Raw genomic sequence first — 14,473 nt, 5'->3', positions numbered from 1 at the left:
TAAAATAAAAAATGGTTGTTTTGACTTAAAATTATTTTATCTGATATTTAGAGCCACAATTTATTAATTTTAACTGTAAGAAAATACGTTACAAAGTAAGATCCCCTAGACATTTGCGATGTATGAAGTAGACCTTCAAATTAACGTTCAAGCCAGGAGGAAAAGATTCTTCAAAACTGTAATAGCGGCCGCACACCACGAAGATGGAGCATAATCCGAACATGAGATTTTCGCTAGTCCTTCTAGGTATACTGTTGGGAATGTGGCGCAAATCAATTGAATTTCGATAGATCGCACAGCGGAGATGCATACATGCTGGCAAAAGATATGCAACATGAGATATGCAATAAATACTGCTAGAAGAAATGATAACGCATTTCAATTGAAGTCAAATGGTTGTCGCACGAAGCATCGCGAGCCAAAACAACGTACGCAAACGTTACCCTGGTGCGATCTGCGTGACAAATCCATTTATATTCAACTGATTTGCCCATCAGATCCTTAACTAGCATTTACTGCATATGTCATAATACACGAGATGCATAAGGTAAAAGATATGCGTTGCATGTGTTTCGTCTCTTGCATACCTGGTGTGCGACTGGAATAAAACGGATGCTGCACGATATATCGCTCACTAGAGCAACGCATGCAAAGGTTGTTCTGGAACATTTTTTCAAGCAATGCTACTGCATGTCTTATGCTGCACGTCTTTGATGCATCTGTGACGTGCGACCGAGATCACAAAAACGCTTTTTTTTTTTTATCATTTTGAAATCCTCTGACATGAGAACGAGGCAGTTTCTCATGTGAGTTTTTCTTGGATTTATCGAGTATTCTTGTGTTTATCTTTTCCTGCCACACTCCCATAAGGCGCTTGACCGCCCCATTACACACATTCTATGGAATCTTTGCCCATATTATGAGTTTGTGCATTAACCGCCAGCGAATCGAGACTTAAATAAATAACTATAAATGACCCAAAAGGTTAATTATTGCTTACTAATTAGGCTTAATAATCTTGTAGTAAACAAGTTTTTCAGTTATTCTATGAGGATAACTTAATTACCAATGAAATAGTATTAAAATAACAACAGATTAAACTCGAGCAAAAAACCGAAAAATCTTACTATTAATAACACCAAAAAATGACAACTCTGCGATAGTCTTTTGTCACCACATTTCAATGACAATTAAATGGCAGTGACATCACTTTGGAGGGTGCCCAACGGTGAAGCAGCGTTGCCAACCTTCGCGAATGCTCTTTAGATGATGTTGGTGCCTGTGACTTTATACTACTAACATGGATTAAATCTTATTTTGTGCTCTAATGACCACAACAAAGCTTATAAACATAGTTTATAAGCTTCGTTGTGGATGATACATTAATACCGGATTCATATGCCACATAACGCTTTTATCTTCTCATTAACCAGATATCGAAATCCTGATAAAAATGAGTAATATTAGCCATTAAAACATACGACACTTGTACTGATGACTTTAATGTGTTGTGGTTGAACCTACGTAAGATTGTATATAATTCTTAGTGTTAGCAATAATTTCTACTAACACAATCGCCTGTTATACGTTATTATCACATTTATATTCTAGTAGGCATTCTAGTCTCACACCCTAACACTACTATTTCGGTTACTTTCTACGACTATAAAAACACTAGAGGTACTCCTAAACCAAACAAATTATCTATTTCTGGCACAGCCTTTCATTCGCTTAAGAATTTTATCATTACGAAGACATTTGGTGAAAGGTATACGAGGTACCTACACAGGATATCCTTTGATAGTAAGACGATACGGGGCCTCACCAGGTAGTAAATCTGGTATATCGAGCGGGGCATTAAATTTAGAATCAAAAGCTTCTTACAAAGACCTCAAAAGAGCTACTTTGCATTTGAAAGTGTCCAAAGATGGCATACCTCGAGGTGGAATTCCAATTGCATAAGGTTGTAAAAGACGAGAATTGAACACGCCTACTTTGTCTCGGCTTTTGTAATGTGTGATACGAGAGACGAGAGAAAGTTCCTCTATAAATCAACGAAATGAATCAGCCTAGAAATTATGTTTTACAGAATGGTTGCTGGTGTCAAATTTAAATGAACGGTTCTGTTTAGTATCGCTCAGGTGTATTAAGTTATGTTGAAATTTCGATTACTAATGGCTTGACCTGCAGCAGCCAATGAGCCATAATACATGTGGAAGTATAACATGCCATTTCTTAGTGGCCCTAAAATATGAACTGAATCTGAGCTGAATGAAGTCAGATTTCGGTCTCTAATACCAATTTTTTTAATGGGAAAAAATTAAATTAGTAACTTAATAGCAGAGTCCGCGTAAATGGCATTGAAATGCCTGACTCACAGTTAATTAACTGTGAAAACAAAACGTTTTCTTAAGGCAGTGAGTACTACTTAATCTCAGGTAAGTACAAGAACATTGTGTTCATAAAACATCAAGAATTTGAAGGCTATTCGTCATTAAGAACGTATATTATTTTAAAACCAAAACTACTTAATTTTGTATTTTGTAATAATTTTTTTCTTTGCCATTTGAATAGTGGAAAAAATGCCAAGAAAAACAGAAATACGTCACGAACGAGGATAATTCGATTTTCGTGCACTCTTAAAAATATTTCGAAACTCGAAGATTTCGTATCTCATTAAACAACAACAAACTCTACAAATAGTGAGGCACATGTGCGGAAGAAACATAAACTGATAATACGATGGTAAATATAGCATTTCTGTTTGCTTTTTAAATGGGAAATCTATGAAATAACAAACATTTGCTATTGGATATGCGGTAGGCATATTCTTGAATTACAATTAATTTCACTACTGACTACGTTCAAATATGTGCAAATCATTACCTGATGACCCTCAACACCACATCCAATTTCCACACAACAAACCACGAAACTGAACCGGCACACTCGCACAAACAAACATTACAATCGGTCACAATTCACTAACGATTACAACAATTCACAGGAACTGACAAACAGATCGTTATTCAACCTTTAACCAATTTTTCACACTTTTGTTACAACGAACGACCAGTTTCTAATACGAGCAAATTCAATAGTCGAATAGAGGTACCTTCGCCAGTACCCACTTTGTCTCGGAAATTGCTATATGTGAGTTAAGATTGACACCACACTGTCGATTGCCTCGATACTGTGTGTGGTACTGAGACTGCTTCGGTTCGTACTATGCTACTACAGACAGTACTAATGCGTGCGTTCTCCGCACTAAGACTAGTACTGCATGGAGACTCATGTATTTGAAAGTTAATCAATAGTTTAATCATTCGTTATATTTTTTATCATAAAGTTTATTAGTTGGAATATAGGATTTTCGTACTGATTTTTTGCTCAGACCTCAATGGTGCCAATGCTAAGCCTAACGTCTTACTTTTAGACCATTTTCCAATTCGACATCGTCAAATATAGATTAACTGGGATTAAGATTTTAATTGATTTACAGCTATAGGAACGCGCTGGTTTAATATTATTCAATGTTCTTTGTTAATCGGATTACAGACGGCAATTATTACCAAAAAAAACGTGACAATAACTCATTAATGAAGGTGCGGAATGTTCATTCGGACAGCTTTGGAGGTGCGGTTGATAGTGTTTATTAATCGCAAAAGTGGATTGAGTTTTCAAAATTACAAATCTTAGAATTGAGGATATTTTATAATATTTCTATACTGAAGTAATCAGTTTATAATAGTGGAGTTTTCGAGTTGCAAGGAAATATGAAAATATGCATCACCTTCAGATGAAAGTTCCATTTAAAAAGCATCACCAATTGAAAATTTGGTTAAAACCTGTCAAACTCAGATTTTAATAGTAAAATGAAGTTTTTAAATACTCACGATAATTGAAAGTTGTGTATTTCAAACTTTTATATTCACGTCGCTTCTACGCGTTTAACTTTTTATAAATCTGTCTTTGTTTAGCATAGCAATTCGTGCACTATGGCCAGGAACCCACAATACACTTATAGATACGTGGGACTTCCGCTAATTTTATTAACCTGATTTTTGAACCAAATAGCAATTAGGAAGAATGAACTAATGCCTTTTGGGATGCGCCTCTGCAACATTTTTTTATTTTGTCTTGTATTTTCCACAGCGACTAGCGCCGCCAACAAACAATAGATGCTTGTTCATCGGATTACAGGATTCAATTGTTACCAACAAAAAAAAACACAAGAGCAACTCATTAAAGGCAAAGTCGAAGGCGATTTGAACTGCTTAAGATCTTAAGCTGCTCTTTGCGAATTGTCGGGTAGATACTGATTGGGCCAATGATTTTTTTTTCAATTGAAAAAAACCATTTCCACTTACAGCACCGATGTATCCCACCCTGAGATATAAAGAGGCTGTTCCTTTATTGTTTACAATTCGATTGTTCCATTGTTGTCCAATTGAAAGATTAAGTCGCACATTGAGTTGTTGAGAGCGCATACGTAAAGATAAAAGAAACCAACAATGACTTAGCATCAGCTTATTGCTAAGGTGTGACTGAACAATTATAAGAGTGACATCACTACTAAAAAAATTATTCACATCACTACCAAAGAGAACACATCATTGTACCTGAGTCGCGTCGTTCCCTGTCAGGACTCCTCGCCATAACAGACGTCCTCTTTGAGGGCATCGGCATTGAGGGTTTGTGCCTGTTTTGCATCGCTTGAGCCAGGGCTTGTTGGACGGCCTCTTGTCGCACTTCTGTAAATAAAGAGGAAAAGGGGCGCTGAGTTAACGGTTCAAGATAATGTCATCATGTCATGGGGCTAATTTATATGACGAGGGCAACATCTGTTCGCGTTTCGACGAAGGAAGACGTTGTTCTGTAATTAGAAAGTCTCTCGGAGTTTTGGGAAACGTTTTTGTAATTTTAGAGTGATTTCGAAACAATATTGCTAATTGAAGGTTGTTGAGTATGTATGCAGCAAAATGCTAAGTGCACCGTAACAGCAAAAGCTAACATTTACTAGATACACATATATATTATTTTAATTACAGCAAACTACATTATACTTACTTGCCTCTTCTGCAAGTTGAAATTTTCATTGTGTCAGGGCGATGAGGAACCAGTTCGCTTAGATGTATCAAAATATCATCAAATAATAAAATTAAAGATTCATGAGATTCATTCATAAACTTAGACTTTTGATTCGAGCAATATTAGGTTTTTCCATGTGACGGAATTCCTATGAAATCCATTTCCCCTCTCAATGTAATTACCTTTTTCGGCGTTTATGTTGTTACAGTTCGATTAGACAGTAATTCGTAATTCCTTGGTTGTCAGAAACATGCAAACATCCATCCGCGCTTCCGCTAATTTTTTGCTTAGACACGTAGTTATCTTATTTACTGTTATGTCCTGTGTATATTTCCATATCAGTAATAATATTACATAATAGTGGAGAACATACAGAGGATAAACAAAGGAAACCACTTTTTAAAAAATTAATAAACCTTTATGATTTGCTTTTAAAGACTGAATTAAGCAAAGAGTTTTACAACAATGAAAATGAGCAGAAGATGGAACACTGATAAAAACTATAACATGGATAATAAAGAATGTTAGGGTCAGGCCCCGTTTTACATCTTCAATATATTTGGAAGACATTACCCAAATTCCTTTTCCTTATGTATTGTGCTTTTATAACTTTTAATTTAAAGTACAAAGAAACCTTAGTTTATTCACAGGAGCCGCTTTGTAGGCTTATTGGTTAACTCTTTATTTATTAAGAGCCTTTACCATTAATATATAAATAAAGTAGTAAATATACAATTTTAATTTACTACAAAAATGATTTGATTGTTGACAATCTGGTGAATGCATTGAAAGGCAAGTATACATGTACACATTCTACCTGAGATTTAAACTTTATTTAATAACCCTTGTACCTTAAGCTCCCCTTTATTGTTATTTTTATTTCTTGAAAAAGTGTAAAAATTAGTAAACTGTTAGAACCATAGCTGGCTGTTTTAGTTTCATTGTTTATGTTATTTTTCCTTTAAATAAACGGAAATCATTTTATTTATATACGAAAAATACTAGTTTCTTTGATACGTACATGTTGTAATAATTACCTTGTCATGTTGGAAGAATAAAACAAATATTTGTCGTAAAGTAAACAAATAATAATTTATAAAATAAGAAATTTTGACAACTATTCTTGATGATTTGGCGAAAGAAGGTGTTTTCAACAAGCGTCATAAACCGAGTGCTAAATTAGAATCTTAACTTTTCTATCAATCTAGAATTAAATGCATCTCATTGGAAATTCTACCTAAAACGAATCCAAGAAGAACCTCCCCATTAATTTCCCTTTACTCCAGTCTTGAATCCACCCCTCCAATTCTTCATAATTCCTCTGACTTTTAACGTCATCATCGGCCCGTAAAAATCTATTTGCGACACTAAATCATCCGTTTTATAGACTCTGCGATTTTCTTGGTAACAAGGAAATGAAAAATGGGATAACTCCCGGGAAAAACAAATTGCACTTATTTCCTTTTAAAGAATGTTAGCTGAAAATCAAATATGAATTTGGCGCATATAAATCTTGACCGCTGTCGCAAGGAAATTTTGTCTCTGGTTATTTTTCCCCGACTTCCAATTGGAGAGATCTAAGGGGCGGTTTTTAGGGCAATTGCAAAGACGCCCTAAGAGTCAAAATTTTCTGGACATTTTCTGCTCGTCTAAAGCACGAAACCCAGTGGAAGACGGCATTAATCACATTACGTCTTCCCGGGGCTACATTTATATCCCGAGGAATACATCGGCATGAAATGCCTTTTAAATGTAAAGGAATTTCTCCGGGGATGGCAACAAATCGAAGTAAGCTCTAGGTAGTTTAGAGTGAAATTAATATTGGCGAATTTATTTCTGCGCTTTAGGCGAGTGGGGAATTTAGCCTTCGGAACTTTAAGAGAAATTACCTTTCTAGTTCACGCTCAGAAAGGTTTCATCAGAAGTAAAATTTGAGTTTTTGTTTAAGAACCGCGATGCTGAATTCAAATGGGCATTCGAAATACGTTTAAGGTAGAAGCAATGGCTCACAATTTCCTCTCCCACAAGAATGACAACAACGTGGGTGCAAATGCACGTTATTGTTTAGGATGTAAGCGCCGCCGCCGTCACAAATAAACCGAATACATCTCTGCATATTTATGGAACAGAGCAAACAACTTTACCCTGGAAACTGGAAGCGAACGACATGGAAAAGGGATTCTGTTCACGTGTTATGTACACCTAACGACAATAACGGGATCCCTAAGGGCCGAGGACATTAGTATGGACGACTATATCCTCTTGCAGCGACTGGAAGTGCATACACAGCTTCAGCTGCTACGGTTGCCATTTTACTATTTTACATATACATAGGTATAGATTGCAACTATCCAGCGCAGTCCAGGAAAACTAATTCGATAAAATTTTATTTCAGAGTCAAAGAGATGAAAGCTGAAATATTAAAAAACATTATGTGTGAATATTTTAGACGGTACCAGTAACATTTTTGTGAATTGTTTTTTGGAAAGGTAACGCATTTTTCAAAGCGAATTTCTCGGACTCTTTGCGACACCGATATGAAGCTTTGCAAACATGGGAATTTTTTAAAATTTTTCTATCGAACGTAACTTTAAACTGCAAGTAAAATTATGAAACATCCCGGTAATTTAAAACCATACTTCATCCTCTGTAGCGATCTAACTTCTGAGTATTTAATTTTGTATAAAGCCGTCCTTGTTTCGCATTCCCGACAACAATGTTTCCTTATTTCTGGCAACACACAATACGTTATAAGATACGGGGTACTTTCGTTAGTTTCGTTAAAATGATTATTAGATGATTTTTATTAGTAACTAGTGAAATTATTTAAGTGTCTGAATTTCTGTTTCTTGAGATGTGTTTGTTTAACAGACTTCTATAGCATCAAAATATGGAGTTAATCTGATATTTCCTTCTAGGTAGATTTTGTACGAAACTACGGTCATACTTGTTATATTTAAACAATTCCAATAATCTGTTTTTAGCGGTTTTGAAATCCCCTGCTTTAGAAGCAATTTCTAACGGAATTATTAGGGTCATAATCGTTATTTTCAAGTAACCGCACATTAAAGTCAGCATCACATTTTTCAATATTTTAATCCATATGCAGCTTCTCCATACATATTATTTTTAAATTTGTTTGAGAATTTCATATATTCACGAATATGGTGTGTACTCAGAGAATTTATATATAGCCAGATGCACTTAGAATACAATGAAATGACAAACAATAGACTCATTTACCACCAACATTTTAGCGGAAATGTAACATTGTATAGTTTATAAATGAGCTTCTTGATAACCGATATTGTATGAATGAAAGGTCAAATGGCTCGACGTTTGTAAATTGCGAGTAGTACGGTATTGTTTTATGTCAATGTACTTTGATTCATGGATGTTGGAACACTGGATGTTCTCCAAAGGCCAGTAGTAAGTTAACTAAGTCTACTTACCGGAATGGTAACGGCTCTCGTTTCTGGTGAGCCTTCGGTTGCCCCTACGGGCGGCTCGTGCGGCAGCGCTGAGCCCTTGTTTGCCCATTGGAACCCCCGTTTGGCCCCCTTGCTCGCTGATATCATCTGCACATGCAACAACACAACAACGATACTCAGCACATGCCAAAAAATAAATAAATAAAAATATGGAAAAAATGATGAAAAATTACCAGATAAATATACACCAATAACGATAACAAATGACTCAAAATGAGGAAACTAAAATGTGGCATCAATAAAAATATGAACTGAGCACACAAAGCAACAAAGAAAGCACGTTTAAAGCTGCAGTGTCTATAACTTACCTATCTACAATTTGAACACATTTAGGGTAAGACTAATAATATTCATTTGCTTCTAAATTTGCTAAATTAATGGCATATAGTGTTTATTTACTGGGGCACATATCAGACTAAGGCGAATACAGAACTCGAGGCATAAAAGGAACAAAGCAGCTACTCAAATCAGAACTAGACATAGCTATTAGGCGACACAAAAGCGCTCTACCTGAATGGTAGCGCTTCTCATTATGGGTGACGCGTCGCTGAGTTCGGCGTCGGGTATGTTGCTGAGGGTGTCGCTCGCCACCCCGGTCGCCACCCCTACCGCCCCCACTGCCTCCACCACCTTCAGGTTCGCTGCCAGCTAAGCAAAGGCACAAAAGGAGAAGGTTAGAACGTTAGTGGGAAATATTATTTTGCTTATGTTATGAAAGGATGAAACTTTGCAATTAAACATTAGCATTCGAATAATCAAACTTCCGCTCCATAAATGCCCGAATTTTCGAAACAACCACCTCGTCGGTATTAAGTTCTCAAGAGGCCGGATCCTTTAATAATAAAGTTAAGACACTGTTTAACTGCTTTATGACTTTGGCATTTAAACCATTATTCAAATTTAAGGGCGACTGTTCGTTTAAAGTCCCTCTGCTAATGGTTCCACCATAGCGGGAAAATCCGGAATTAATTCCGTCACAAAGATCCAACCTTGTGGACTTAATTAAACTTAGCAAAAATTATGCAAAATGTGAATAGCATAATATTCCATTTGTGCCAAGTGTTCGTAAGTGCTGCACCAACTTCAACACTAGTTCTTTGTATGGGGTTGCGGGTGCTGCTACCCTCAAACTCTCATCAGACTTTTTCAGACTTGCTCTATATAGTTGCTAAGCTAATAAAAACAAGGAAGCAGTGTTGAAATATTCCAGCTGCTCCATCATGAACTAGAGAACTACTGGCAGGAAAAAGATGGCCAGAGTTAATAACCCACGTTCTCTGCTCTTAATAGGGCCCAGTCTCATGAAGCGTGACTCAGACGTTAGAGATGGGGAAAATAGTTTAACTAAAGCCATATTTATCAGGGTAAACGGTATTATAGGATGGCGAAGAAAATTGCAGGGCCATTATCGTATATCAGGGGAAAATTCGAAAGTAATTGTGGGAAAAATAGAGTCGAGAATGCGGATTATAATTTTCTATGACGCTATGAATACTGGGATAGGCATATATATATGAGAAGCCACGATCTATGACCTTTATGACGGTTTTTTGTACGCCGTTGTGCTATATAAAAAAATCCTGTATTGTTATATAATCAAGTAGCATATTTCATTTATTATCTTGCTGCATGCTGAAATGCAAACCATTTCAGTAATAAAGGTAAAGAGATAATCGCATGATTTTCTCCAATTAATTCTCATTTCCTGGAAATAACTTTGTTAACAAGTGGGTGCTTGACTTAACAACGATTTAATAATTATCACTATGGGGATTATCAAAAAACTGATATTAATTCATTTTTGTTCGCAATTTGAACAATGTCCGAGTTTGAAAGGTTCTCACAGAAATATGATGATAACGTAATTTACTGACAATATTGAAAATTAAATTTCCTGATACGCAACAGTTCTCAATAAATCTTTATTTCTGGTGATTAATAATTTTATTATTGTGAACTTTCGTTAATCTAATTGGGGGATCATTGGTCAACTTTCTTAACAGTAAAAAAAGGGAGGATTTCAATTTGGCAAATAACAAGTTTGAAATGTTTAGCGTTTTCTCAGAAGTTGGCACAATAGATGTCCATTAATAAAAATACCAAAGAGAAACTTGGGCTAATAAAATTTTTAATTTGAGCAAATTGTATTTCTTACTTCATATTCAGGATCCTACTGCTGCCTAAAGGCTAAAAATGGAAAATACAAAATTAAGTCATTTGTCTCAAAAAATAAATTTTCTGCTCAATTGGTTGCTGGAACCTTTCACGAAAGACCTCTGTGTATCGAGTTTGATTTGAGACCCTTTGACTGTTCAGAATATCTTTTCGCCTTCTCCATGTAACTCGAAGGGAAGAAAAACTGTAGATTTAGTATTGAAACAATCAGACAGTACCTACTACCTGGTAGAAGATAGTTGGTCGGCCTTGGAGCAAAGTCTAAACAACGTCGTCGTCTATGAAAGTGTTAAAAAATTATTTGCGATTAATGTAATTTTTTTGAAGCAATTTTCCATGAAAATCAAATTAGTAAAAAACTAGTTGTATGAATAATTCCTCCAACTAGAGAAATTTGTATTCTCGCGTGGAGTCCAAGAAACTCACAAATACGCGACATCTATTTCTATGGAAATTATCTGGCGGTTAAGTTTGCCAACACTTTAATAATTTTACGCCTTAACACTTTCGCACTGAAATATAGCTGCAAGATTAAATTGAACGAAACCACAAATGAAGTAAACAACTGAAGCAGGCTTCGGGTAGAATATTTCGAACCTGAAGAAAAAATCATAATAGAAAAATAAACTGAGCATCCATATTACAAATTAAATTTCGGACGAGTGATGTTGTAGATTAACCAGCCGTAGAGGGCAAAGTAATGTTAAAGGTCAATGCTTTAATCATCATCACACCTACAGGCATTCCACGTGGATGACGGCTAATTCAATTTCATAAGGAAACCGGTGTCATTATCTTGTAAAACCATCCCTTCTCTATGTTTTTTTTTTTTTTGCAAAAAGGATTGTTTTAGCCTCACCCATTTTTAAAGGTGTCTTTTTTCTATTAAAAGCGCCACAAGCATGATCGATTCCTCTCTTGTTGTGCTCTGCATCGATCCCTCCTCCAGTTAAACCATGTAAGAAAGATTCGTTTATTTGAGCCGTTAAATTTTACGGGCTATTTCGCCACTTTTATGTGCGGTATTTTATTGAACGGCTTTATATAAAACCCTTAACCATTTTGTAAGGCATTTGGGGCATGCCACATATACGGGTCTCTCTCCCCAACATTATTTCCGGTACACTTCGGTTATTGCCTACTGGAATTGCCCATAATATACCCACGAGTTGATTTGCACTCCATATGTTATTAATAGTTACATTTCGTAACAAACTAGAGTGATAGTTTTATTATTTCATAATTTTGTTAAATAAACCTTCTCATAGAATTTTCCGAAGCAAACATCATCCTCGTTTCCTTGCAAACTCTGTCAGATTTAACCGTGATTAGTTGGGTGTTAGTTGTGCAGGAGCTAATGCTGATGTTAACTTGAGATATGATTACTTTTAATTCTTTTATCCTATAGGTCGTAGGAGCAAGTCCGCATGAGGTGTTTCTCGGATGGGATTACCCGACACCATTATGGGATTCGCCATGTTCAATGACTTTGTTAACTGCACAAAACGACAGCGTAGTTCTAAGGATTAATTAGATGCCTGTGAGGGTCAATCAAACTTGTACCATATCACATTTCATTTAGACGATCAAACCTTTAGTCTGCAACAGCGATTTCATCAGTCGTATCAGGGTATTTCAGGGTTATATAAGGCGGTCCTCATCTAATGGGCCAAACTTTATCTACATATTACGATTTGGCAAAATATATCTTGTACGAAAATTGCCAGTTTTGGATGTAGGTACATTTTTGAAGTATAAATGTGTGAATGAAGTTTGGCCCAATAGGCGGAAACCACCCTGAAATAATTTTACTCGCATACGTCAGACCGAAACCTCCATATTTCTATATCGGTAATCGTCAAGGAAATATTACACATATGTATATTAATACTTCTTAATGTTACTTACCAGAGTTTTGTTTAGGCAGGTAAGGTGTGAGTAAGCGTGTCCTTTTCTTTTCATATCCCTTTTGTGTGATATCGCCTGAAACAATAAACATTTATAAATTCCAACCCCATTAAGAATTTAAAGAAGGATCGTGACAGACAAGGCAACGATGCAATCTTCTTTTGTTTTTAAATCGTTATTAGTTTATACAGGCATGACTAAAAGAGGCTCAACAGTGATGCCAAATCTTGAGACTAATATCATAGAATCGGAATATGGGTTCAGTATACACACTCACCTCATGTGGACTGCTTTTGGTTTATTTAAGAATATTCATATAATATGTCCTTATTCGCTCAGTGACATTGCATAAATGCTATTCTCCCTTTTTCCAGATGTAATTGGAATACAAATACTATAATACTCCTTACAAAATACTGTCCATAATTTCCTAGGAAATACATAGAGTATCATCTGGGGATTTTATTGCTAATTGAGTGCGGTGGACCAGAAGTGTCGCTAACTGGTTCCCAAACAAGAATGATGATTCTGGGAAATTCGAAAATCCCCTTTAGTTAGCTTTCTCTATTGCCAGGAATTTCTCCGAATGTTCACTTCGCCTCAACCCCATTACGCCAATGATCAGGTTAACTAAGCATCGTCCTATATAGAAACGTAAATCAGGCTTCGGTTTGCTTAGACACAAATAGTCTATTGAGATATCTAAGACTCAGTGGTAGTAGAACACACAGAGACGATGTAACATTTTATGAAAATTTATTACAGCTATATCGGCCTCCGTGTGTTCTCTATTTCTTCACAGTTGTTTATAGCTCTGCAAAAAGTAGAGGCCCAAAATAAGAAATTTAATTTAAGTGAGTTATGGGACTCATAAATTCGCATTTACAAGGTGGTGTGTCTGCGGTGTTTTACGGTGACACTTCCTGATGGGATCACTGGAAATGTCGTTATAGATCATCAGAGGTATATAGTGCGTACATAAAATACGGAATAAATTTATTTTTTTGGTCTGCAATTAAAACAATAAAAAATGCCTGGACACCTCGCCTTTAATTTAAAATTCTACATGTTTCGGTTGGATAATACGAATTGTGACGTCATCATTGTTCCAGATGTAACCTCAGTGTTAAATTTTTTTAATGGAAATCCTTGTTTTCATGATTTTATATGAAAGTGCGCGTCTCTACGTACAGGACATACATTTTTTTATTGTGTTACATAAATTTTTTTTGATAAATTTGTAAAAACATTTTCTATGCGGATATTTGTTGTTAAATAAAACACACACCTTCCGTCGTGTTGACACTCTATTACTATAGCCGACCATCATAAAAATTTCAATTCTTTGTACCATGAATAAATGCATTATAATACAACTTTTGTGAAATGAAACCGAAACTGAGAAATATGAAAATTAAAATATTATTGGTATGTTTTATATAAAACGAATAAAAATGACCGTTCTATGGAAATAAATAAACCGATCTACTAAATAAATGGACAGAAGACTACCCCGATCCGTTTAGTAGATGTCTATCTTTCATCGTTAGGTACCGTAAAGAAAAATTCGTTTTTGAAAATTTATTTCAAAATTTGTTATATAACGTAGTAAAAGTTTATGTCCTGTATGTTAAAAGTGCATCTTTCCTTATAACATTATCAAAAACAAGGGTTGCCACTAAACAATATTAATATTGACGTCATATCTGGAATAATAATGACGTCACAGCTAATATTATCCAATCAAAATATGTGCAATTTTAAATGAAAGACGACGTATCCAAGCATTTTAAAATTTTTTAAGGCCA

The 14,473-nt window shown here is 35.5% G+C and overlaps 1 protein-coding gene across 5 annotated transcripts in view; it reads right to left on the bottom strand.

Moving 5' to 3' along the window:
- Positions 1–14,473, bottom strand: part of DIP2 (disco-interacting protein 2) — a 130,739-nt gene that overhangs the window by 15,705 nt on the left and 100,561 nt on the right. For 2 of the 5 annotated variants that reach the window (XM_066292050.1, XM_066292051.1), the window contains exons 6-9: positions 12,666–12,740; positions 9,093–9,230; positions 8,544–8,669; positions 4,623–4,754 (exon numbers count right to left, since the gene is read on the bottom strand). In XM_066292050.1, coding sequence (XP_066148147.1) covers positions 4,623–4,754; positions 8,544–8,669; positions 9,093–9,230; positions 12,666–12,740 — 471 coding nt within the window. The remainder of the gene's footprint in view (positions 1–4,622; positions 4,755–8,543; positions 8,670–9,092; positions 9,231–12,665; positions 12,741–14,473) is intronic. The other 3 variants (XM_066292053.1, XM_066292054.1, XM_066292055.1) reach the window with 3 other exon arrangements.

The sequence above is a fragment of the Euwallacea fornicatus genome, chromosome 17 (assembly GCF_040115645.1).
Source record: "Euwallacea fornicatus isolate EFF26 chromosome 17, ASM4011564v1, whole genome shotgun sequence".
Taxonomy (NCBI): Eukaryota; Metazoa; Arthropoda; class Insecta; order Coleoptera; family Curculionidae; genus Euwallacea; species Euwallacea fornicatus.
The sequence above is the reverse complement of the archived record's forward strand: the minus strand, read 5'-3'. Positions and strand labels throughout refer to the sequence as shown.